General features: G+C 40.3%; 1 protein-coding gene across 8 annotated transcripts in view; it reads right to left on the bottom strand.

Moving 5' to 3' along the window:
* SH3D19 (SH3 domain containing 19) overlaps positions 1-27,990 on the bottom strand; it is a 196,659-nt gene that overhangs the window by 9,059 nt on the left and 159,610 nt on the right. For 7 of the 8 annotated variants that reach the window (XM_043902594.1, XM_043902592.1, XM_043902598.1 and 4 more), the window contains 10 exons: positions 27,381-27,488; positions 21,067-21,182; positions 13,782-13,843; positions 12,618-12,882; positions 10,198-10,266; positions 9,889-10,029; positions 6,255-6,327; positions 5,151-5,281; positions 2,972-3,027; positions 556-758 (listed from right to left, as the gene is read on the bottom strand). In XM_043902594.1, the coding sequence (XP_043758529.1) occupies positions 556-758; positions 2,972-3,027; positions 5,151-5,281; positions 6,255-6,327; positions 9,889-10,029; positions 10,198-10,266; positions 12,618-12,882; positions 13,782-13,843; positions 21,067-21,182; positions 27,381-27,488 (1,224 nt within the window). The remainder of the gene's footprint in view (positions 1-555; positions 759-2,971; positions 3,028-5,150; positions 5,282-6,254; positions 6,328-9,888; positions 10,030-10,197; positions 10,267-12,617; positions 12,883-13,781; positions 13,844-21,066; positions 21,183-27,380; positions 27,489-27,990) is intronic. The other variant, XM_043902595.1, reaches the window with a different exon arrangement.

Below are 27,990 nucleotides of genomic sequence, written 5' to 3' on the forward strand. Positions count from 1 at the left end.
TTTAGCAGAAAAATATAAAGCTACTGCTAATAAACCAGCTCTTTGAGAGACTGCCACAATAATGACTATCCCCAAAATGACAAATGCCATTTAAAAATCATTTTTCCTTCTACCTTAAAAAAATATGGCAATGTGGATTGTTATGCAACTTAAGTATTGACCTATTACCTGGTTTATTTGAATTAGGATCAGTCAGACAGTCAGTTCAGTCTCTCAGTCGTGTCCGACTTTTTGCGACCCCATGAATCACAGCATGCCAGGCCTCCCTGTCCATCACCAGCTCCCGGAGTTTACTCAAACTCATGTCCATCGAGTCGGTGATGCCATCCAGCCATCTCATCCTCTGTCGTCCCCTTCTCCTCCTGCCCTCAATCTTTCCCAGCATCAGGGTCTTTTCCAATGAGTCAACTCTTCACATAAAGTGGCCAAACTATTGGAATTTCAGCTTCAACATCAGTCCTTCCAATGAACACCCAGGACTACTCTCCTTTAGGATGGATTGGTTGGATAGAATTAGGATAGTACACAATAAAAAACCATACTCTCTATACTCACTTAAAACATTTGTACCAGAGGTGGGATGATCCTCAATGAGTTCCACAAAGTTAAGGGGGAAGATCCCAGATCTGTCTCCAAGTTCTCCTCTCGCCCACTCATCATTCACATACTCTTTAAGAATAATAATTTCTCCCTCTGAGAAACTTAACTCGTCCTTCTGGTCTCCAATATACTCAAATCGAGCAATACACCTTGGGCCTCTGAAGAAAGATCACATTTGTGGGTTAAATTAGGCAGTACTAACTTTCAAAATGCCTGGAAACCCTCATTTAATCTTTCAGTGAATATTTATTTTGTATTTACTTTGGAACAAGATATAAGAGGCATAATTTAAAATTTCCATGAAAAAGACTAAGCTACCTTTCTAAATGACAGTCCTTACTTTGTAGATACAAGCCTGTTTCACTCAGAAAGGCTAAAGTCACGGTTTCTAGTACATGCAGAATGCCAGAGAAGCAACTAGTGGTTAGTTTAGGTTGTCACATCTTTTGATCACCTTTTCATGATAGAATCTCCCCAGTCTCCATGTTTTTGTATCCCTGGGCCACAGTAATCCAGGGCTAAGTCTGAACCCTCTCAGTCATAAACGCACTGAGTTTAGACGTGTTAACCCTGAGGATCTCAGGGCAAGACATCAAGCTTCCATGGCAGAAAATCAATGGGCATCAGCTGGGCAGGGTAGATGCTTAAGATATGTTGAATCAGTGAGTTCTGTATATAGATGAATGGTCTTCAAAACTAGGAGGTTCAAAGAAAACACTCGACATATTATCTTACAACATTTAATCTTATACCTAACACTGTTGTTTTAAAATGACTTTTGTATCTCCTTTAAAAAGGCTTCAGTTCTGAGAATTGGAACAATCCTTAAATGATCTGCAATTCTGACTGATAATAAGATAAAAACAGACATGAAATTGCATCCCTCGAAGACATGATTGAATACCAAACCTTCAATTTGAGGTTTCAGAAAGGAAGTTTCAATGACTAAGGACAGGCAATTGCCTGAAAAGAAAAGGTTGGTACTGGCTGCAATCAAAGTCTGATTTAAGTCAGGTCAATGGATCAATGGCTATGAAAGCCCACTTTAAATTCAACCTGCTGACACAGTAAACACCGCTTAAAAACAGGAGAAAAGCGGAACCTGAAACAGCATGAAACTACTGTGGTCTCGGAAGTTTTCTTATTTGTGATAACCTTTGCATTTATTTTCTGAAGTCCTCAGAGAGCATATCTTCTTATGTCTGACCTATTCAAAGACAGGTTTACAGTCTTCAGGAGGTACTGGATTCTATTAATTTGCTCATTTAACTGGAATATAAAGTTGCATTGTGGCAGTGTTTTAAATCACAAAGGAGTTACAATGATGCATAAAAGGATACATAAATTCACTGAAAGGTCTTCAAACATAAAAGAAGACTCCTCCAAATTAACTCCTCCTTTACTTTCTTTTATGTCCTCTCAAAAAAAAAACAATACAAAATACCTAGCAGATTTGTAGACTTCATATTTCTATTAGGTTTAAATATTTTCTATTGTTGGAGGAGAGAGTGGGCTCCTGTCTAACACTTGGAAATGAACTGTCTGAGGAGACACATGTGCTGACAAAGCAAGAACCATTATTGGGAAGGGGTGCGGGGACGAGCAGCGGGGTAAGGGAACCCAGGAGGACTGCTCTGCCACACGGCTGGCAGCCCCAGGTTTTACTGTAATGGGGTTAGTCTCCTGGTGGTCTCTAGGCAACCATTCTGACTCAGGGTCCTTTGTGGTGGCGTGTGCATTGCTCAGCCGAGATGGATTTCAGCAGGAAGGATTCTGGGAGGTTGGCAGGACATAGTCTGGCATCTCTTCCCTCCTTTTGGCCCCTCCCAAATTCTTCCAGTTGGTTTTATAAGACATATTATGGGCAGGCGTCTCCTCCTTTTTTGGCCTCTCCCAGATTCTCCCAGTTAGTTTTCATGCTTCTTATCGGGACCTCCTGTTGTGAGACAACTCGTTCAAGTGGTTATTGTCACGCCTGGTCAAGGTAGGTGGTTTTGGTCAATGGTTCGTTCCCTAACACTATGACAAAAGTATTTGAACTTTCTAGAAATAAGTTGGTAGATAAATACCAGAAGGTCAACACAAAATGCAATGGATGATGAAACCTCTCTATTCAGACAAAGTTAGGCTGTGGGAAGCACCAGGACAGACTGTGGCTGTCTATATGCCCTATATTGGTACAGAGAGTTGCTATTATCAGCGTGCTGCAATTTCATCAGAATTTTTAAACAAGTCGTTTTCCTCATAATTAAAAAGACACACTGAGAATCTGAATAATCATGCATCTGAAGTGTTAACGCTTGTTAATTCTTTATGATATAAATGCTCATATCCTTTGTATTTTGTGCAAAAGAACACAAGTAAAACTTACTTAACACAATGAGGTGAGATGGATTCCCTTTTCCCATTTCCTCCTGGAACATCAATCTAGTAAAGACAAACATCAAGGCAACAATTGTATTATTTCAGATTTTCATAAGATAAATTTAAGGTTAAGTAATTAGGAAATTTACAACTGAGGTTAACCAGTTTAGCTAGGTATTAAATCGACAAAACATACCATAGATGCTAAAAAGGTATGAAATCCAGAATTTGGGTTTTGAAAAAACTCCATAACTTGTGATGTAGCCCTCCTTGTACAGCCAATCAATCTTCCTCTTATTTGCTGGAATAAGCACATTATGTCGTTCCCCCCTAACTGGGGCTCTCTATCTCATATCCCCTAAGTTGAAAACATCAGGTGAGGAGGGCTTAGCATAGAAACTAGGCATAGGTACTACCTAGACACTTAGCCAAAGTGTTGGTAGAATTCTGCAATATTTCCATGACCCCAAATAAAGTCTTTTAACCAAACTTGTGATTCTGTCCATTTTCATAACCCTGGGCCATTTTTCCCCCCTGCACTGTAAGCAGGGAAGGAAGAGAGGACTTGGCACTCAGTGAGCATCTAGGGGTGAGCATGTTATATAATACCTCATCTACAAGGCTTAGTAGAGCTAAGTTGTGATGAAATATTTGACCGTAATGCACTAAGTCAGAAAACTACTTAAAGCTTTGAGGTTTACATTAAATAAATCAGTGCCCTTCTTGATGAATTCCAAAAGTTTGAAGTTTTAAAACAACTTTTTAAACTTGCAGGCTTAGAAATAACACATCAATAATGTGGCAAATACAGTGTGACTGATTTCAGTGTGGTAACTGCTTTTTAAAGTACAGCTACACTGGGCAGAAGAAAAATGAGGAAGAGTGCTAAAACCAACATTATTCTTAATATTAATCTAGAGAATGTGGTTGGATTTCTCCAAAGAATCAGGGTATTTATATATCAGACAACTTGTAAGACCCACATTTTGTAATTCCAGAGACTCAGTCTCATTTATACTTGAAACATATAGGTTATCTGTTATGTCTGTTTGCTAAGCTTCTGGTGTAATCAAAAATCATTTGCTTCCCCTCCTCAAATAAGTGATTAATGCTCAACTATTTAAGCTAGCTTTATTGATATTTTTCAGTATCAATAAGTTATATCAGCAACTGAGTCATTCTCTTCCCATTGATATAAATGCTCGTGTGGCAGTCTTATTTCATCTCTATGTTTCTCAGCCACCCAGGCTTAACACTCAGGGCTCTACCATAGGGTCTGCTTTTACCAGTTAGACTGTGAGGGTGTATAAAATTCTAACACTTTATATAATATTTTCCAGTCAGATTTGAAACTATTAAGTGAAAAACCATTCCCTCCAATGAAAGTACTTTAGTTTGCCAAATCTATTTTTTAAGAAGAATCTTCTCATCTATTTGTCTATGGCTGTACTGGGTCTCTGTGCTGTGCGGGCCTCCTCCAGCTGCGGTGAGTGGGGGCTGCTCCCTGGCTGGGGGGCATGGATCCTCACTGTGCTGGCTGCTCCTGCCGCAGGGCACCGGGCCTAGCACGTGGGCTCTGGAGCCTGGCCTTGGCAGTTCGCCGCATGGCTTAGCTGCCCCATGGCGTGTGAGATCTCTCCAGGCCAAGGGCTGAACCTTTGTCCTCTGCATTGCAAGGTGGACGCTTAGCCACTGGACCATCAGGGAAATCCTATATATGTATTTTATAGATGGAAATAAATGGCAATGGAAAGAATGAAAGAAATCAATAACGAAATGCACTCCAAAGAAAAAGAAAAGTGGTACCATCACCTCAGAGAACAAACATTCCTATAGGACAATCCAGTATCACTTAATTCTTATTTGCTGAATATTTCAAAGGATTAACATATACCCTCAAGTGCTTATCAACCCTCCAAGAATAGCTGTGGACCTGCAGTAGCTTTTTACCTTAGGATTTCAGATAGCATTTAAGCATTACGTTCTAATACTCATAATATATTAATAATTAACCACTGTCTAGTTGAACAAACCTTTATTTCTCAATTTTTCAAATACTAAATGAATTAATAGAAGAGACAGAACCAGAAGCCAAGAATCTAGGCATCTGGTTATTTTTTTTAAACTGTAAATTACATGGAATCCATTGAATATATGACCAATTTCAACATGCACAACCTACTTACAATCACTTTGACGTAGTTGGCCGGAAATACACCAGTCTGGTTTCTACATTTCCCTCTGTACCAATCTGTATCTATTTTTTCCAGAAGATGAACAATTTCTCCAGAAGTGAGGCTCAAATCATCAGCTTGCTCTGTACGATAGAATTATAATGATGTGTGATCAATTACCCTGGTTGCAGAGCTGATTAAAGCAGAGCACAACGTAGCATTCAGTTCTGTCCACCAAGGCAGTATGTTCTACTGATTCTGAGAACAGATTATACTAATTGAATTGACTTTAAAAATATTTTTTTTCCTGGATATTGCTATTATGAATTTCCCCTTTTAAGGTCAAATAAGATATTATTTACCAGGCACTAACTGATAGGGAATGCTTGAAAAACACACACACACAAAACATTGTGCTTGCCAATGATTCTTCCTGTGCCGATATAAACGTCTGCTGAATACATATTTTAACAATGAAACCATTTTATAGACACGGTATAATATTCATATTCTCAACCATGCTTAAAAATCATTTCAATCTCAAAATACTAAGGGAGTCCTACAGCTCTTTAGCATATAAATTTACTTACACTGAAATAAAAATCAGTCTACCAAGTGGACAAAAAAAAAGGTATAAATAAATCTGGAATTTATTTTATTTGAAGCCTTGGATATAAAAGGTATTTAAAAATTGATGACAAAAATGTATATTTTCATTTCATAAGTAATAGCTGAGCTATGTGTGTTGGTTTTACAACCCTTAGCAGAAAAGAACTTCACTTTTAGTAAATCTGAATTAATTTCATTATGTTGGGAAAGAGTTAAAAAGTTTCCAACTGGTAGGCAGTTTGCTATTTGTTCATGTGTAAGTGAAACACTGTCTCCTCCTCTCTCTCTCACAGGGAGTATCAAAAGCAAGAGTGTGCAGGTAAGCTTTCTGGCATGGCTGGGTGCAGTCAACTCTTCCTGAAGGTGGGGTGATGGATAAGATGACCTGTTCAGTCTAGGGCTCCATCGGTACGGAAAGTGAAGACAGATGTCCTTGAGAGGTTAACCTGGGGAGGATGCCTGATCCTGGATCCTAAGGTTCTACCGCTTTATCATCTCTGTCCTTACCTGCTGGGAAATCATGAAGGACGACAGCGTGGGGGGCACCAGTGTCAACAGGCTTCTGAGGGCAGCTTGGATCCTGAGGGAGCAAACAGAGCCGTGAATGGCGTGTGCATGATGCATGCTGGATTTATTATTCACTCGGAGACCTTTGTTTTTTTTTTTCCTCATTGAGGTCCTCTTGACACAATTATATTATGAGTACAAGATGCAAACCACACAGCTGAGCCAAACAAGGGAAGCATGACCAAGTGGAAAAGGTGTGAGTCCCTGCCGGAGGAGAAGAGAAATAACTCTCAATTATGATACCCCCCCAGCACTTTTCTTAAACTGAGAGAGTAAACAAAAGGAAATTAAACTTAAGTTTTTGTTGGTTGTTTTTGGTTTTTTAAAGCAGTATCTATTCTACACTGAAGTAGTCATTTTTACCTCTTTACCTTTCAAGGATCGCTTTTTCCATAAACTGTGATCAGAACTAAACCTTAAGAACAAGACCTTAAAAGTATTCTCTTCATTAAGATGGAAAAAGAAGGAAGTTCTGCAATTTACACTCTTGCCTTTTGTAATGAAAAGAGCTAACGACTTTTACAAAAGTATAATTCACAAAAAGTAAAATCCACTTCATTTATTACCACTTAACTGAATGCCTTCTGTAATTTGAAAGCCAATGCTACCTCTCATGCCTGGCCTGGATTTTCTATTTAATCTGAATGGTTTATTCAATAGTAATTCTAAGTAAATTAGCAAAGAGAATTCAATATTTTCCACCCATCTAACCAGTGCTTAGACTGGCCAGAGGAGAAGCCAGATTTGAAGAGTGACCGTTTCTTAATGACAGGCAGTTGTTATCCACATCATCATCGTCATCATCATCTGACTGATGGATATTATTTGGAATTATAACTTACTTTCTTTGATTTTTAAATGAAAGTGATTTTTTGTGCCTTTCTTGTCTCTTCCTTCCTTTAATGGCTCCTGCCCATCAGGGACTGCCCCTTTCCTGACCATGATGTTCAGCTGGTCAGACATCAGGGGTCGTGGTCCACCCCTCTCCACATCCGCCCTGCAGCTCCTTTGTGCAACTCTTTTCTGAATCAACTGTACTGAATCAACTGTAAGGCAGCTGCGGAGGCACGCTGCCTTCTCTCACATCAGCTGAACTTAATACAGGAAGGGCTAAGGCAGCCTGGTGTATTAGTTTACCAAAGCAACACCAACATTGTCTTAGAGGCTGCTTAGTGCTTTTCCTTAAATAAATGGGCATAATGGGAATTTCAGGGATTGCAGAAAGGAACTATGAGATATGTTAAGCCTGGAGGGGCTTTAAAAATTACTATTTACCCAATTTAGCATATGTGTGGTTTTCATTTTTTTCTGATTTACATCTGTAGACAAAGGGATGACTGCTCCAATAAATGGTGTTAGGCTAGATGACTTTACATCTGGAAAAAGTGAAGTCAGAGGCCTACCCCACACCAAACATAAACATGGACCTGCAGATGGACCAAGGCCCACACACCAGCCAAAGAGGGTAGAAGTGGGACAGTCGGCAGCCTGTGCCTCCCGCTCTCGCTTCCCTGCCTTCTGTGCACGGCTGTCCCTTTGATGCTGCTCATCACCTTGGCCTGGCAGGTGAAGGGTGAGAGGAAAGGTGAATGGGGCTGGCCACAGGGGTCGGAACAACTCAGGGGCAGGAACACACGATTAGAGTGGATATCTGGGAGGGAAATCTAACATATTTCAAAGTTCTTTCTAGTATGACTATAATAGCTAATACTAATGAGTAATGAGAATAGTTAATATACACTGTTTGCCCACTATGCACTATTCACGATACTAAGCACCTTACAGATGCTAAATTACCTAAATTAATTAGCTCATTTAATTTTTTAAGGATCTTTGAGATATAAGGCACATGCCATAAAATTTAAGCATTTAAAGTGTACCTAATTTTAGCATATTCACAGAATTGTGCGACCACCACCACAATCTAACTTTAGGACGTATTTATCATCCCTCCAGAAGCCTCCCACCCATTGGCCATCACTCCCCCTCACCCTTCCCCCAGCCCTGGGCAACCACTAATCTACCTTCCGGATTTACCTATTCTGAACTTTCATATAAATGAAATCATAATGATAAATCAATTCTATAATCAACTCTGAGGATTCTCATATCTATTTCACACATTTAAAAAATGAGGTTCAGAGAGGTCAGATCACTGCCTCCAGTGGCAACTGAGGGCAACTGAGACCCGCAGCTGTGTGAGAACCACGCGAGGTGCAGATCCCTTGCCTCCCTGCTCGGACAGCCCAGCCTTACCTCATAACGTGCAATGTCTTCTGTTGACTAAGGCAGGGGAGAGTGTAACACAGTTTTAGAGATATTTACCTTCACACTAGGCTTTCAGGTAGGTTTTACTTTTCTGAAAAGGGTAATGTTAGCCATGACCCAGAGCCTGAGAGAGGCCCCACTTAGGTTTCAGCAGCTGTGGGTCATTGGTGGTCACCTTTCTGCAAGCATGAGTAAAGTAATGTTCCAGGTGACAAAGCCATGAATGTTTATAAAAGAACAGCTTGTAATTTTTTCAGCTTCTATTTTTCTATTTCTTTCTTTCAACTTCTATTTTCCTTTTCAGAAAGGAAAGCTTTCTGACAGTACAATCCCCATGGCTACCCATCAATGTTTCAAAAGAGAGGAAGCACAGTGGTGACAGATGGGTAATGCTGCCTCAAAGCAGAGAAATGAGCGACAGAAGAACTTTCCCCATGTGGACTGAAGTCAGAAATGTCAACATTCCAGCTGTAGCCAGCATAACACATATCTTCTCTGCTCTCCGAAATTCGAATCTTTAGTTTCTTAGCAAACCTCAAATGATAGACTGCCTTCCAAGAAGAACTGCATGAGATTATGAAAACTAGGATGAATGACAAACCAAACACTTTAACTTGGCTTAAATGACTGATAGGTCTCATTTTTCATGTTTGCTACATTACCTAACAGACAGTGAAAATTTTAACTGGATACCCTAAGCAGCTCTTTAAAGAATATGCCTCTGTAAATTGTTCAATGGCATTTTTCTTGCTCAACAAATGACCTTCAATAATCATTGTATTCTCCTAGGCTCCACAGATTTGTTAGGCCTAAATAGTGACTTCAGAGTGTTGTAACATTTCATTTCATTATTTTATGAGCTATGATCAGAGAAACAAGGACTATACTCATCTTAAATCTTACAGGGAAGCTTTTTAATGTCAGCCTTTATAGGGCCCTCCTTAAAATAATTATCCATTCTGCTAGAAAACCAATCTCTAATACTTTGGTAAATGTATTTACATTATTTCAAAAGTAAATAGGTCTTACAGCTGAAAATTAATGACTGAGTGTCCTGGATGCTGCGAGTCAGCGTGATACGAGGAAGGCAGACCACACGGTAGTCACTCTGTATCAAAGTGATTAGTATGGCAGTGGCAAGTCTCTTAGAAGTAATTTATTCTTAAAATGGAATAAAACGCTACTGTAATTTTTACTCTGGTTAAAATAAACGTGCTAATAAAAACCTGAGGATAGCTATAATTAATAGTTCTATGAAATGTGCTGCCATGTGTGATATGAGGATGGTACAGTATTAATTCCTCACGTTTGGTCTGCTGCTAAGATGTTCGTCAAGTGGCGTGATGATCTTCATCTGAGACAGGTGAACTCTGCCGGCATCATCTCCCTTCCGGCACTCCAAGTAATTACCTTCTGCCTGCTTCAGTATCACCAGGACGTCCCCACGCTGTAAGGTACAATACCACTCTCTGAAGCAATTATTATTTAATAAAACATTATTACTTTTCCACATTTTAATCTTTGGAGCCTAAAGCATTTAATAATGTGTAAAACAGTAACAGAGACCAGCAAATTTTTAAAAAAATTTGTCAGTAAAGAAGGAGCTCTACTTTACCTTACAAGAAAGTTCTCCAGGGTTTTGTGGGATGACATCTTCATTGGCAATTCCATGAGGCACAGACATCTTGAACATAAACCAATATAAAGGATTATTCATAATCAAATAACTGTGTCCCAAGAGGCTGATCATGTGGGGATTTGGCACATGTGCCTGCAGCATAACTTCCAGCAGGTAAACTCTTCACCCAGCTTCCTCAAGCTCAGGATCTAGTTGGCGGGGCTGCTGCCTCTCAGGATACACAGAGTCCTTGGGGGCCTGGGGCTGAGCCCATAGGACTCGGGGGCTGAAGGCGGCCTAAGGTCCCCCTTTCACAGTCACAACCGGGAAGGTCCACTCCACCAGGTTCCCAGAGCGTCATAAGGGCGAATGCCCAGCACTGACCTCACAGCCTGCAGTTCAGGGGGGCTGACGGGGGACTGGTGTGTCCTGTGTGGGGCTGGACAGGCTGCTTCTACCTGCCTTCAATCTCTTTCCCTGCAGTCTCTCTGGTGCCGCTGCCTGACCTCAGTCATTCCTGGTCACTCAGCCTTGTCTGATCTTAGAATGGCTCTTACGTCTGTAGCCTCCTCTGGCCAGAGGACTCTGCCCCCTGCCTTGGTAAATTCTGGCTGATAAACACAGGTCAGAGGGCTGTAGAGTACAAAAGGTGTAGCCAGGAGATGTGATCACACAAGCTCACGTATAACAAGAAAGGGAGGCTGCCCTCGGGAGCAAAGACACAGCACAAGGGTGCGGGCCTAGGAGGCGGGGCGGATGGGGTGGCTTCCAGCGGTCTGTCAGGGCGTCAGGGTGCCAGAGTGACCCTGGGGGGCAAGATAATGGTGGGGCACCCACAGGAAAGATGAGGGGTTTAAGGAGTTATTTTGTAAAGAGACATACTACTATAATCTATCATCATCTTGATTTATTAATTTCTTTACTTTTCTGGCCTGGAGAATCCCATGGACTGTATAGTCCATTGGGCCGCAAAGAGTTGGACACGACTGAGAGACTTTCACTTTCACTTCACTTTTAAGTTATTCAAATGCTTTATTGACATTATATAGCTAGGCTAAGACCTATAAGCAAAATCTGATACCCCCAATGAGGCTCTTAACATGGAACAGGCAATATAATTAGAGACTTTACAATTAGTAACATGATTTTCTTTCTCCTTTTTTTGGCTGCACAGGCTGGGCTTTGTGAGAGCTTAGTTCCCAGACCAGGGATTGAAACCGCGCCCCTTGCAGTGGAAGCATGTACTCCTACACTAGACACCAGGGAAGTCCTGTAACACTATTTCCTAGTATGGCTTAATGGTAAAGAGCATGGGCTTAGACCTAGTCAATCTGTATTCCAATCTTGGCTCCACCATTACTGGCTTTGTGATCCTGGACAGGCTATTTAATCTCTCTGAGTATTATTTTCTTCATCTGCCTAACAGAAATAAAAATAGTATCCACTTCACAGGGTTGATGTGAGGAACAAATAGTTGTTTAATATACATAAAGTGCTTCAAACAATGCCTGACTCATGAGTACTCAACACATCAGCTGCTGCTTTTATTATTTTTAAGTAAGCTATTCAAATTAAAATTTTATCAGTTTAAATGAATATGAATATATATGAATATCATACCTCCTTCTTATCTGTCTATATCATTCCCTTAAGAAGAGGGAAAAAAATCCTAAATGGTTTAAAATGAAAACAATTTTCAGCTCAATGATGGAACTGTAGAACAATATGAAATGAATAAATGCTGTTCTTGTTAAGAGCTACTGTTGTATAATTGTTTAAAAAGTGCCAACACTCCAGCTCCTTATCATTTTAATTTGCTCTAGATTTCATCAGGTTAACCTGACCAAAGTAGAGAGAACACATCAACTCCAAAGACAAAGGCTTAAGGTCACAGGATAAGAAAAACATTCAAAGAGAACAAATTTAATATCTCAACTATCTTTATTATTGATGAAAACTTCTAACTGGTAACTATTAAATGGACCATGATAATCAGGTTTAAAAAAGTAGAAAATGAGGGAAAAACCATTTTAATAAAAACTTTCTTTCCACTTCACTTCAAATTTTACTCTGTGGGCAAGGAAGATATAAGACATAAACTATACTGAGATGTGAATATAATATCTGTCAGGTACTCCCATCAGTATAACCTACTGGGTCAGGTTCTTCAGAATTTCTGTTTGGTCAAGCCAGACAGCAGATTGCAATCCCTGCTGCCCTGCTTCCTGTTCCTATGTTTCTAATAATGAAACTGTGCTTTAACGACTTAGGTTTTATCACAGCCTACTTGTCTAAAACACTCTAGCATCAAGGGGCAATTACACATTTGTCTCACCAACTTTTTCTAAGAACAGGGGTCTTATATATGCTTTAGGACAAACCTCTGGACCAGAAACATTTTTAAAAGCTACATTTACCATGTACTTTCTGTAGAGAGGGTGTCCTGGTTTGGGACGCGGGGGCAGTACTGGATCTTGATTTTTAAAGACTTGACTCTTGGCTTTTGAGAGTCCAGGTGCCAAGTTACTTGGTTTTTTCTGAAGATCCATGTCAGAAGAAGACCGATTAAAAGGCAGCTTTTTATTTGATGTTCTGGTTGCTGGAAGTTTAGGGGGAGGTGGTCTCTCAGGGGCCCCCTTGGGAGGAGGCTGTCGAGCTGGTACGACTTTTCCATTTACAGGCCTGAAATTCAAGGTGGCAGCTGTGAGTCAGGGTTTGATCGATGGTAGGTTCTGCTTTGTCCTTTCTTACAGACACACACACACAGGGCTTTCTGCTAATGTAACACCATTTACTGAAACATGCTGGGTATGCTATTTTTCAGCAAATGACTGCTGCATTAAACATTATATTATTAGAAGAAATGCCATGATGTTCCAGCTTCCTCTTATCTTGCACTAGAGATTCATTAGTTCAAGACAAACAAGTATTTACTATCATGAGCTCTCTAAGGCCCCATTTGCTCTTAAACACACCATGACTGTTTCAGAAAACTAAGCACTTTCTACCAAAGCCTGAGATGAAAAGCTTATAATAAGATATCATGTAGATGTGATGGGGTCTTCTAGATGATCAGGAAGGGAAAAACAAACTCTAATGTTCATGTTCTAGGAATCATTATTAAAACTCTAATTTAGATTAAAACAAAGAAAGCTAAGTTCTGAACCAACCAATGGACTTTTATAAACAATGGAGTTTGATAATAATAATAATAATAATAATGAAATAATGAAATTTTATAAACAGTGGAGTTTGAGCAAACTCCAGGAGATGGTGAAGGACGGGGGGCCTGGCATGCTGCAGTCCATGGGGTCACAAAGAGTCAGACACAACTTAGCAACTGAACAACAACAATAGAGATTCGTGTGTGTGCTCTGTGAGTTTTTAGATTGTGTTAAACAAGAAACAGAGATTCCTACAACCTGCTGTTAGAAACAGACTATGGGCTAGTGGCCTGGGTAAATTTGTGAGTTATTTCTAAAAAAAGATAGAAGGCCAACAACACAGAAAACAAAGTCTGGTCTCGGAGTCATTAGATTTTCTTTAACTGACTTTTTAGAGGTTTTCCCACGCTTACCTACCTGGGTGGCAACCTTGGGGGTCCTCGCACAGATCCTCCTGATTGACCAGCAATGTCAGATTCCTGAAAGAATCAGAGAATGGTTTTTAGCTAAGGTTAATCTGAAACAAGGCTTGTCAAGAGGAATTATGGACAAATTTTTGGCTAGAAAAGTGGAAAAGTAGCTGAGTTACAGAAAGGAGATTAGAAGAGTTTTCTCATCTCGGTCCTCACTGTCCATGTCACAGTGCGACTGAGAACAGAGAGGCAGAGGCTGGGGCTCTGCTGCTGTGGGCCATGGCCCACCCAACGGCACCGGTGACTGCACACCCAGCATGTTCTAAGGGATTAAGGATGATGCTTAACTCACGATAGGTTACAGAGTGCCAATTTAAGCAGGCACTGTAGGGAATTTTTTAAAAATATGGCATTTATTTATCCCATGACAATACTTAAGATAATGCAGTGCTCCTAAGTTTAAACATACAGTAAGTGAGGTGGCTGATTAGTGTGTTTTACCTAGAACAGCCAAATCTCTCATACTGGCTGGTTTCCACATTGTGTGGTGGGTTTTGAACTGGAAGGAAGTGGGAACATAACAGAAACTTAAGGAGTGGCCTGAAAGGAGAGCATGTGAGAAGAACAGAGAAGGCTTGAGAAAGCAGAGAGCTTATACCACAAGAATCCCTTGGAAGAAACAGAGCAGCCATCATGTTCAACAGAAGAGTCCAAAATGCAGTACTTGGACACAATCTCAAAAATGACACAATGATCTCTGTTCGTTTCCAAGGCAAACCATTCAATATCACAGTAATCCAAGTCTATGCCCCCAAACAATAATGCTAAAGAAGCTGAAGTTGAATGGTTCTATGAAGACTTATAAGACCTTATAGAACTAACACCCAAAAATGATGTCCTTTTCATTATAGGGGACTGGAATGCAAAGTAGAAAGTCAACAGATACCTGGAGTAACAGGCAAATTTGGCCTTAGAGTACAGAACAAAGCAGGGCAAAGGCTAATAGAATTTTGCCAAGAGAATGCGCTGGTCACAACAAATACCCTCCTTCCAACAACACAGGAGAAGACTCTACACATAGACACCACCAGATGGTCAATACCAAGATCAGATTGATTATATTCTTTGCAGCCAAAGATGGAGAAGCTCTATATAGTCAGCAAAAAAGACCAGGAGCTGACTGAGCTCAGATCATAAACTCCTTATTGCCAAATTCAGACTTATATTGAAGAAAGTAGGGAAAACCACTAGACCATTCAGGTATGACCTAAGTCAAATCCCTTATGATTATACAGTGGAAGTGGAAAATAGATTCAAGGGACTAGATCTGATAGACAGGGTGCCTGATGAACTATGGACGGAGGTTCGTGACATTGTACAGGAGACAGGGATCAAGGCCATCCCCAAGAAAAAGATGTGCAAAAGGCAAAACGGCTGTCTGAGGAGGCCTTACAAATAGCTGAGAAAAGAAGAAAAGTGAAAGGCAAAGGCGAAAAGGAAAGACATTCCCATTTGAATGCAGAGTTCCAAAGAACAACAAGGAGAGGTAAGAAAGCCTTCCTCAGTGATCAGTGCAAAGAAATAGATGAAAACAACAAAATGGGAAAGACTAGAGACCTCCTCAAGAAAATTAGAGATACCAAGGGAATATATCATGCAAAGATGAGCACAATGAAGAAGAGAAATGGTATGGACCTAACAGAAGCAGAAGATATTAAGAAGAGGTGGCAAGAATACACAGAAGAACTATACAAAAAAGATCTTCACAACCCAGATAACCACAATGGTGTGATTACTCACCTAGAGCCAGACATCCTGGAATGTGAAGTGAAGTGTGCCTTAGTAAGCATCACAAAGAACAAAGCTAGTGGAGGTGATGGAATTCCAGTTGAGCTATTTAAAATCCTAAAAGATGATGCTGTGAAAGTGCTGCATTCAATATGCCAGCAAAATTGGAAAACCCAGCAGTGGCCACGGGACTGGAAAAGGTCAGTTTTCATTCCAATCCCAAAGAAAAGCAATGCCAAAGAATGCTCAAACTACTGCACAACTGCACTCATCTCACATGCTAGCAAAGTAATGCTCAAAATTCTCCAAGCCAGGCTTTAACAGTACGTGAACAGTGAACTTCCAGATGTTCAAGCTGGATTTAGAAAAGGTAGAGGAAAAAAAAAAAAAAAAAGAAAAGGTAGAGGAACCAGAGATCACATTGCCAACATCCATTGGATCATTGAAAGAGCCAAAGAGTTCCAGAAAAACATCTATTTCTGCTTTACTGACTATGCCAAAGCCTTTGACTGTGTGGATCAACAAACAAACTGTGGAAAATTCTGAAAGAGATGGGAATACCAGACCACCTGACTTGCCTCCTGAGAAACCTGTATGCAGGTCAAGAAGCAACAGTTAGAACTGGACAGTTAGAACAACAGACTGGTTCCAAATCGGGAAAGGAGTACGTCAAGGCTTCATATTGTCACTCTGCTTATTTAACTTATGTACAGAGTATATCATGAGAAACACTGGGCTGGATGAAGCACAAGCTGGAATCCAGATTGCTGGGAGAAATATCAATAACTTCAGATATGCAGATGACACCACCCTGATGGGCAGAAAGTGAAGAAGAATTAAAGAGCCCCTTGATGAAAGTGAAAGAGGAGTGAAAAAGTTGGGTTTAAAGCTCAACATTCAGAAAACTAAGATCATGGCATCTGGTCCCATCACTTCATTGCAAATAGATGTTCCGGAAACAGTGACAGACTTTATTTTTGGGGGCTCTAATATCACTGCAAATTGTGACTGCAGCCATGAAATTAAAAGACGCTTGCTCTTTGGAAGAAAAGTTATGGCCAACCTAGACAGCATATTAAAAAGCAGAGACATTACTTTGTCAACAAAGGTCTGTCTAGTCAAGGCTATGGTTTTTCCAGTAGTCATGTATGGATGGGAGAGTTGGACTATAAAGAAAGCTGAGTGCTGAAGAACTGATGCTTTTGAATTGTGGTGTTGGAGGAGACTCTTGAGAGTCCCTTGGACTGCAAGGAGATCCAACCAGTCCATCCTAAAGGAAATCAGTTCTGAATATTCATTGGAAGGACTGATGCTGAAGCTGAAACTCCAATACTTTGGCCACCTCAGGCAAAGAACTGACTCGTTTGAAATGACCCTGATGCTGGGAAAGATTGAAGGCAGGAGGAGACAGGGATGACAGAGGATGAGATGGTTGGATGGCATCACCAGGAGTTGGTGATGGACAGTGAAGCCTGGTGTGCTGCAGTCCATAGGGTCACAAAGAGTTGGACACAACTGAGCAACTGAACTGAACTGAACTATATACATCTAGAGCAAAGGGTTTGGATGTGCTGAGAAGATTTTTGGAGGAAAGAGCAAAGGGAGGTGGTGTGAAAAACAAGAGAGGGAGAGTTGGAATCTTTGGTCTGAAAGTAGATGAGAGAAATTGAAAGTGTGGAGATCAACAGGAAGACTTCTCTAGGAGAAGGGGTTCAAACTGTGATAATTAAATAAGTCTTCTGAACATGTTATTGCCCAGGGATTGGGTAATGAATATAAAACATGGAAAATTTTTTCAGATCATCTGTTGAATGAGAAGTTAGAGGCTCTTAATGCCAAGACTTCTATGCTTTATTTTAAGGGAAAAGTCCTTACTAAATTCTTCTAATTCTAATTGAGTCTCTTTTTTTCAACTTTCTTACTTTCTAAGCCCTGACCACTGACATCCAGGAAATAATATTTTTCCAAGACCACCAGAGGGGAGGGGAATACTAGGTCTTTAAAATGACATTCCTTTTTTTTTTGTAAAGGTGATATAGCTACAGATTGATAATCTTTGGGCTAATTTGGTCTCTTTTCCCCCTTCTTATCTTACAAATGAGTTAAAACTCACTTCTGTGGTTTGTAATTCACACTGAATATTTACAACTTTTCCTTAAATACCAAATGATTAATTGCTAATAACTGCGATCATCTGAATATGTTTCAATGTTTTATAATCCCATTTTTAAAAACAAATTAAGCTTGCCCTTAAAACTTGGTTTCACTAATGAGTTCAGTTAATGTAGTGAGGCAAGTCACCAGCTCATAAACCCTGCAATATTACAGACCATCATCCATGCCTTATAAATACACTGCTGCCTATATGCCTCCCAACAAATCCTGCTATGATACCTGAAAAACTCATTTACTTCTTTGGCCACCTTTAAAATTGAAACAAAGAGAAAAACACTCAGCAGATAGGTAGGAACTCATATACTTTTTCTTCAAAATTACTTAATGACTAAGGGCAGATTAGAAAAAGATGTATAAATTTGACATGGATGATGTACTTTAATAAAGACATACCACACAATCCTAATCTTCTACCAAATATTAGCTGCAGTTTTCTCTGGGTGGTTTATATATCTTTATGGGAGATCTTAAATACCTTTTTAATTTCTCAATTTTGAATTATGAGCAAAAATAAATCAGAAAAAAAGGCAGTATACTCGAATCTTCCAGGACTGTTAGGCACATTCGAAAAGGCATTGCTGCACTGGACAGACTTCACATACTGAGAGGAGGGGCTTGGTTCTTGCAGGAGCCATGGTCTCAGGGTCTGGTCAAGTTCAGGTTTGCACACAGCTTCTGCTGACAGTCTTTGGAAGATTATTGATTAGGGATTTCCTGTTTTTCAATATTCCACACATGCATGGAGCTTGTAGTTGCCTTTTGCAGTTTTTCTCTAGCTCTGACATCCCTGAACTATGACTTTTGATGTTTGGGTAAGCATTTTAGTTCTGGGTGAAGTTGGTTTTTCTGTTTGTACTGCCCTGCAGATGCCATCTTTTTGTTCATCTTCCTTGGGATGGTTCGTTATGTTCAATTTAAAAATAATTCCAGCCCCCTCCCCCCTTTCTTGCTGTATTTTCAAAAGACAGACATCTCTTCCAAAACCACATTCCTGTTCGCTAGAATCACTGAGCAGCCTCTGCAGATGTGCCTTCTCTTCTTTCTCCAGGCACTGATACCACTTCTCAGGTCCTGAACTCATCAGAGAGCTCCTGGGCTGCAGCTGAGATGCCTTCCACCTTCTGGGCCACGTCCCCCAACTCTCTCCCTGCGCTGGCTGGCAGAAGCCCTGGATTTTCACAGAACAGTCTGCTCCCACTGACAGAATGGCACCATTTGCCTACTGATGTTTCTCACCCTGGAGTCCTTTATCGTTTAAGTGAGGACTGAGATTTTGCAGGGACAGCCATCTTGTCATGAGACGGAAAATTCCCTGGCTCTTAAGGCAGGAGAAGCAGTAGAGGGTCTTTGTTCTGTGCCTCATCAGAAGACTTACCTGTCAAAGACCCTCTCTGCATGGGTCATCACACTGGTGAAACATTCTTTCCAGAGATCTTTCCCCACACCTGAAGACTTTCTGGCCTCTGGTCGAAAATCCACTCAGTTATTGTAATTCTTAAAACAACAGGAATTTCTCAGTCATAGATTTCTGGCGCTGGAAATCTATGTGTGTGACTTCAGCCAAATCATTTAACCTGTGATCTCTTTCTTGTCTCTTCTTCCCTCAGACCCAGTGTGTCTGTTAGGTATGAATTCATTACAGCACAGCTCAGGGGGCTCTGAGCTCTCCCCCACCTCTGTAAACACTGCAGGATGAGATTTCTGTCATGCTGTTCATGCGAGGTAGAAACAGTTAGGAATAAAGTTCCCTCTCCAGATGGTTCAGTTTATTCTAACTTCCTTTTCTTTCTTCTTTTTTTTTCTATGTTGGAGTTGCTTTGTGGATTGCTTAACACCAAATGGAATAATACTTAATATTTTAATACAGCTTTATGGTTGACAAAGCCCACCACTCAAAGTATGTCTACTCGTCATCCTCTCACTCCATTCTACAGCCCTTCACAGTAGAGGCTAGTAACCTTCTCAAGCAACTTTTTCTCCATGGAAATACGGGATTTCCCCCATCAACAACTCTATGGCACGATCTCTATCATCCTCTTTTGGGTTTCCTTGGCCCAGTTTTAATAAAAATTTATTACCAAGTACTTTGAAATGCAAGTGATCACTAAATTTTAATTCAGCCCACAGGAAAATCTCATTAACTTGATATTGGCTAATTCAATTTAATGGATCCATCAAAGAAATTTCTCTTCACTAGATGATTAGATCAGTTTGCATGTATAATAAGCATAGTTAATTCACAATGTAAAACTATTACAAAATTTGAACTGAAAATTTGGCTCTAAGACTTTAAGAATTGGTTTCTTTTGAAACAAACTGTAAAGATAACCTAGGAATTTCGAAAACTATGGAAAAGTGGTATTGAAGTTGGAATTTTTTAAAAAATGTGTATATATTTAAAACTTTTGACCACCATCTGTTAACAAGCACATGCTAAAGCACTAATTTTAAATTTAAAAAATAATTTTCGCCTAAATTTCAGATGAACAAATCCTCATGATTATCTTAAAATTATGTGATTCATTCAGTATTTCACATATAATCTGATCAATGAACTAAATCTGTTTTCACAAAAATTAAAAGTTCTTAGAGATTTTTAATAACTTCCTCATCATCAGTGCTATTTAAAAGATAATGCTGGGACTCTCAGGGTGATCTGAGTTTGCCTGCCAATGCAGAGGACACAGGTTCCTTCCCTGGTCCTGGAAGATCCCACATGCTATGGAGCTACTCGGCCTGTGCACTCTAGAGTTCAGGCTCTACAAACAAGAGAAGCCACTGCAAGGAGAAACCCATGCATCGCAACAAAGACTCAGTGCAACCAAAAATGTAAAAAATAAAAAAAATTTTTAAAAGACAATATACTGCTGCTAAGTCACTTCACTCATGTCCGACTCTGTGAGACCCCATCCCTGGGATTCTCTAGGCAAGAACACTGGAGTGGGTTGCCATTTCCTTCTCCAATGCATAAAAGTAAAAAGTGAAAGTGAAGTCGCTCAGCCATGTCCGACTCTTCGGACCCCATGGACTGTAGCCTACCAGGCTCCTCCATCCATGGGATTTTCCAGGCAAGAGTACTGGAGTGGGGTGCCATTGCCTTCTCCGAACAATATACTGGTATAGGGCAAATTATTTTATGATGAAGTACAATGAATTAGCCTAAGTCTTTTATCCTATATGAATTTTAAAAATATTAAATAAGTACATGGAGCTTAGAAAATGGTTTGTAATAAAGGTTTTATCTGACTAATAGTAAAATAATTTAGACATCAGCTGAGTACTTAAAATTAGTGCGTAGCTTAGGACAACCTATAATGACTACTTACCAAGTTTCTAGTTCTGTCAACATTACCAAGCTTTCCAGATACTGTGCTAAAGGTGTTTCCAATAGGTTTTTCAGTAGGGAGAGGAGGTGGGCTTTGTGGATCCTCTTCATGTAAACCTGGAAAAATAGAAATAATTAATCAGTAATTTCTAATCTTCGAAGGTTTCACAGGATGAAAAGACTGCAGCTTACTTCCTTAGGAAAATGTCTATACACAAAAGAATAGATAGCTAAGCAAATGAGAAAGATCTCCTGGCAAATCTCAGAAAATCGATGGGTTAGCAGCCATCAGTTAATTTTACCAAACGTTTTATCAAGAGTAAAAATGATACTAAATGATTACAACAGTAAGCCAGCATTTGTTGGAACCTTCTATGGACCAGGCATTAAGTTAAGGCACTTTATTCATATGCATTTCTCTAACCAACATCTATCTAAGTGCTAGATCTGTTGAGTCCACTAGCTAGTAGCCACATATGGCAGTTTGAACTTAAATCTTAATTAAAATAAAATAAAAAGTTCAGTCCCACAGTTGCACGGACCACATTGTAAGTTCTCCGTAGCCACATATTAGCTACCATATTAGCTACCATATTAGACCGCACTATGCTAGATACTGTTGCATCCATTTTACCGATGAAGAAACTGAAGCTGAGAAGAAAACAAATGAACTATCCAGGTCTTGCTTCAACAGTACATGAACAGAGAACTTCCAGATGTACAAGCTGAATTTAGAAAAGGCAGAGGAACCAGAGATCAATTTTCCAATATCCGCTAGATCATAGAAAATAGCAAGGGAATTCCAGAGAAAATCTGCTTCATTGACTATGCTAAAGCCTTTGACTGTGTGGATCACAACAAACTGTGGAAAATTCTTAAAGAGATGGGAGTACCAGACCACCTGTGAAACCTGTATGCAGGACAAGAAGCAACAGTTAGAACCAGACATGAAACGAAGGACTGGTTCAAAATTGGGAAAGGAGTACATCAAAGCTGTATATTGTTACCCTGCTTATTTAACTTATATGCTGGGTACATCATGTGAAATGCTGGGCTAGATGAATCACAAGCTGGAATCAAGATTACCAGAAGAAATATCAACAACCTCAGATATAGAGGTGATGTCACCCTAAGGGCCAAAAGTGAAGAGGAGCTAAAGAGCCTCTTGATGAAAGGGAAAACGGAGAGTGAAAAAACTAGTTTAAAACTCCACATTCAAAACACTAACATCACGGCTTCTGGTCCCATTACTTCATAGCAAATAGATGGGGAAAAAATGGAAACAATGACAGATTTTATTTTCTTTGGATCCAAAATGACTATGGATGGTGACTGCAGCCATGAAATTAAAAGACACCTGCTCCATGGAAGAAAAGCTATGACAAAGCTAGACAGTGTATTAAAAAGCAGAAGCATCACTTTGCTGACAAAGGTCTGTATAGTCAAAGCTATGGTTTTTCCAGTGGTCATGTATGGATGAGAGAGTTGAACCATAAAGAAGACTGAGTGCTGAAGAACTGATGCTTTTGAATTGTGGTGCTGGAGAATACTCTTGAGAGTCCTTTGGACAGCAAGGAGATCAAACCAGTCAATCCTAAAGGAAATCAAACTTGAATATTCAATGGAAGTACTGATGCTGAAGCTCCAATACTTTGGGCACCTGATACGAAGAGTCAACTCATTGGAAAAGACCCTGCTGTTGGGAAAGATGGAAGGCAAGAGGAAAAGGGGATGACAGAGGATGAGATAGTTATATGGCATCACTGGCTCAATGGACAAGAGTTAGAGCAAACTCCGGGAGATGGTGAAGGACAGGAAAGTCTGGCATGCTGCAATCCATGAGGTAGCAAAGAGTTGGACATGACTTAGCAACTGAACAACAGAAACATCCAGGTCTTGATGCTAGTAAGAGTCAGACCACAGCTTTGAACCCAAAAGTCTATTTTCATTGTAATAAGCCTTGCTGCTTCCTAATAGGTGGTGTGACCAACCCTCCCCCAATCCAAATAATTAAATGTGCTTTCCAACTCATCAGCTCCAGATTAATGGGCTTAGTCGCTGTCATTTCCACATGCAATATCTTTACATCCAAATTATATCCTTAACCCAGAAATAGTGTACCAACTTATAAAAAGAAGAAAACAAAGATGACCAGGTTTAATTTGTGATAGCTAATTAAAAGCTGTGTGCAAGATACTTGAAGAGAGGATGATGGTAACATATAAAGGAGGCTGAAGCCACCTTTTACCGGTTAAGGCATTTAAAGGAGATGGGAATTTTTCTCATTCAAATGAACACTCTCTGCTTCCATTTCACATGAAAAACTTATAACAAGAGGATGAGTTCCTGTTTTATTCACAGACAGGGAAACACTCCCAAAGGAGGGAAGTGCCTAGGCCAGCTACTAAGAAAACAAGGATCCAGATACAGGCGAGCTTTCTTAGTGAGAGGCGGGGCTGCCACACAGAGACCGTCCAACTCCGCTGCCACCTTGAAGACTCTCTCTGTGTTGTAGTTTCCTTATTCTTACGCAGAAATGATGAATCACTTAGGATATATTGTCATGACAAACAACTGAAGGGTATAAAGTAGTAAGAACATGAAAGTAGAGAGAAGATAGCTTCCTGGAAGGAAGGGACATAGTAATTATCTGATGTGGGTATGTGGGGGAGGTGGAGATTTTCGATTTCAAATAAAGTGGTCAGCGGAGGCCTCAATGAGAAAAGTGCCATATGAGCAACAATCTGAAAGAACAATGAAGAAGGAAGCTATGCAGATATCTGGGGAAAGGACATCTGAGTCAGAAGAAACAGATCTCCAGGGGAAGAAGCTGACAGGTTCAGAGGAAGGAGTTTTGTACCACAAAGCTGTTCGTTTCTTTTCTTATGCATTCCAAGTTCTTCGGACACCGAGTCTTATTTATTTTTCCTCCACAGCATATATGCATTGCTTAATAATTGTAATAATAAAATTTGAGGGGACTGATTTTTTTTTTTGGCTGTGCCTTGTGGAATGTAAGATCTTAGTTCCCCGACCAGGGATCAAACCAGTGTCCCTTGAAGTGGTAGCACAGAGTCTTAACCCCTGGACCACCAGGAAAGTCCCTGGGGAATTAGTTTTTATATAAATAGAAATAATTCTCTAGGAACTAGCCCTTCATTTCTCTTACATATAGCAGTACAGAACTCAGCTTTCTAATAGCTCCTGGAGCTTTGTCAGGGTAATAAATAAAGATGCTTCTTCAATATGTCTTTTTCAGGATTTCAGGACTACTAAATCGACTTATCAGTGTATAGAGAAGAATAAACATTGCAGGACTGAGTTACAAGGCTGGCCTTTGATGGCCTAGAAAGCTGGATTTTGGGAAGGTTCCCACCATTTCCAGGACAGATAAAACAAAAGAATATGGTTTATGCTGAACACCTGCTTTCCTTCTGGGAATCTGGAATTTTGGTACATAACAAAACTTCTAGAGGTGCCCATGTAAACATCCCCCAACAAAACCCCTGGGTACTGAGTCTCTAATGAGCTTCCGTGATTGACATTTCACAGCTGAGGAGACTGAGGAACATCCTGTGCAACCCAACTAGGAGAGGACTCCCAGAAGCTTGGGCCTGGCTTCCTCCAGACTTTGCCCCATGCACCATTTCCCTCTGCAGATTTTGCCTTCTGATAAATCACAGCTGGAAACACAACTGTATGCTAAGTTCTGTGAGTCCTCCAAGCAAATCACCAAACATGGGGGTTTTGGGGACCCTGACACAACAGGAGAATACATTGCAATGTACAAGTTATATTCCTTGAAGCCACATGAGCTTTGGACAATATTTATTATCATTATATCACACACAGCTTATTAAAACCCCAAACATGTTATAATAAGGTAACAGCAAGCAAGCAGACAACCCAATGAGCTGTCACGTGGGCTATATCATGCTGTCAAAAGAAACACATGACCAGTTCTTTAGTCTAACACTACTATATAACTTCCTACGAAGCTTCAACAGTACGTGAACCGTGAACTTCTAGATGTTGAAGCTGGATTTAGAAAAGGCAGAGGAACCAGAGCTCAAATGGCCAATATCCTCTGGATCATTGAAAAAGCAAAAGAGTTCCAGAAAAACATCTACTTTTGTTTTATTGACTATGCCAAAGCCTTTGACTGTGTGGATCAAGAAACAAACTGTGGAAAATTCTGAAAGAGATGGGAATACCAGACCACCTGACCTGCCTCCTGAGAAATCTGTATGCAGGTCAAGAAGCAACAGTTAAAACTGGACATGGAACAACAGACTGGTTCCAAATCGGGAAAGGAGTACATCAAGGCTGTATATTGTTACTCTGCTTATTTAACTTATGTACAGAGTACCTCATGAGAAACGCTGGGCTGGATGAAGCACAAGCTGGAATCAAGAGTGCCAGGAGAAATATCAATAACCTCAGATATGCACACAACACCACTCTTATGGCAGAAAGCAAAGAAGAACTAAAGAGCCTCTTGATGAAAGTGAAAGGGGAGAGTAAAAAAGTTGGCATAAAGCTTAACATTCAGAAAACTAAGATCATGGCATCTGGTCCCATCACTTCATGGCAAATAGATGGGGAAACAGTGGAAATAGTGTTGGACTTTATTTTTGGGGGCTCCAAAATCACTGCAGATGGTGACTGCAGCCATGAAATTAAAAGATGCTTATTCCTTGGAAGAAAAGTTATGACCAACCTAGACAGTATATTAAAAAGCAGAGACATTACTTTGCCAACAAAGGTCCGTCTAGTCAAGGCTATGGTTTTTCCAGTAGTCATGTATGGATGTGAGTTGGACTATAAAGATAGCTGAGTGAAGAATTGATGCTTTTGAACTATGTTGTTGGAGGAGACTCTTGAGAGTCCCTTGGACTGCAAGGAGACCCAACCAGTCAGTCCTAAAGGAAATCAGTCCTGAATATTCATTGGAAGGACTGATGCTGAAGCTGAAACTCCAACACTTTGACCACCTGACGCAAAGACCGACTCATTGGAAAAGACCCTGATGCTGGGAAAGACAGAAGGTGGGAGGAGAAGGGGACGACAGAGGATGAGATGGTTGGATGGCATCACTGACGCGATGGACACGAGTTTGAGTAAACTTAGGGAGTTGGGGATGGACAGGGAGGCCTGGCGTGCTGCAGTCCATGAGGTCACAAAGAGTCGGACACGACTGAGCAACTGGACTGAGTGAAGTGAAAAGCCACTGAATTTTGGTACCGTTGACTTTCTCTCCTCCTCATTTTTCAGAGCAACTCTGTTCAATCTTCTCACCACGTGGATTGGAGCCATTCGTTAATAAAACCATCAAGAGACTAAAACTAGTATGATGCTTCTAGGCAGTGTTTTACAGAGAGAGAGGTCAAACCCTAAACTAAAGGGTCTCATGGCATTGCAGGGCACGCCTGCAGTGTGACCCTGGGATGCTGCAGGTGAAGGGCTGGTATACTTGCTCTGCTGTTGCCAGGAGCGCAGGGGCAGAGTCTCATCAGACAGAGGCGAGGATGCCTCCGGGCTATGCAAAAAACGTTAGAGGACATGAAATGAAAGAGGCTCACAGAGAAAGTGTGTGATCGCCCTGGAGCCCACTGGATGTCATTTGTGCGCATACATCTCTCACACTTTTTCCCTTGGCCTTTAGGAATCTCTCTTATAATAATATCAGATTTCTGTTTGCAGTACTTACTAAAACTCATCCAAAATTTCATGTGAGAGTGTGAAAGTGGTTAGGGCTCTGCACTCCCAAAGCCGAGAGCCTGGGTTCGATCCCTGGTTGAGCACAAAGACCCCACAAAGGCAGCCCCCCCAAAAAATCAAGTAAGGAAGTTTATAAAACATGTAATGTTATACTAAGTAAAAAGTCTTTTTATACATTGCTACGTTTTTATAACTTTTGGTTATTTCCCTTCAGGCAATTCACACATAGCTATATTTAGATTATGCTGACTGGAATAATATACTCCTAACAGACATAAACAACTGTATTTGCTATCAGTTCAAGTACTTCTCTACTCTATCTTTACTACTGGCACTAACATAGGATAATACACTTATTCTGAGTTTAAGCCTCCTTCTAATCTCTCTGCCTCAAAGGATGTTAAAAAGAAGTAAAATCTAAATTAACTGTCTAGAGAATTATGAAAAAACAACTTGCTTTTATATGTTCTCAGCTATGAGTAATAATAATAAGTGGCCGATTACACATAATTTCAGAAGCAGACATTGATAAATTAGCATATATTTCTCCCCAGCTCCTGGAGTAACAAATAAATGAGGCAGAGAACTGCTTACATTTTCCTGGTTTGGCTGGAATTCGAATCACAGTGGGCTTCCTGGTGGGTGCTGGTTGAATTGCTTGTTCCTTTGTTGGTTCTGTTCTGGTGGGGAGCTGAAAGGGATCTAATGAAAAACAGTTGATTTTGCACATTTTAGTTAATATGGACTCAAACAAAAAACCTCATTCATAATTAAACAATCATATTTCTCATTCCCTAGGGAAAACTATTCATGGATAAACAAAATCTCAGTTTGCAGAGACAAAAACAAAATCAGGGCTCATGAATGGAAACAACTTGGAGCTCTGTAAATAATTTATATGGCTTTTCTTCCTCTCTGATGAGAGACAGCCAGGACAATCTTCAATTATGTAGAAGCTATCTTTCACAAGAGTGTAATCATTTTATAAGTGTCTCCCTGAAAATGAGGGGCAATTGAAACAAGGAGCCCATTTCCCCGCACTGGGAAGCCTCCTGGATCCTCCACTCCCATGCATGTGCTAGAAAACCTCCCCCGAGGGCCGCCAGGGCCTACAGGGGGCGCTCCGCAGTCTTGGATTGAATAGTCAGGTAAATCTACACCTCACTAACATGAAACAGAGAGCATTTTACCCTGGAAGTAAGGT

The sequence above is a fragment of the Cervus elaphus genome, chromosome 5 (assembly GCF_910594005.1).
Source record: "Cervus elaphus chromosome 5, mCerEla1.1, whole genome shotgun sequence".
Lineage (NCBI taxonomy): Eukaryota > Metazoa > Chordata > Mammalia > Artiodactyla > Cervidae > Cervus > Cervus elaphus.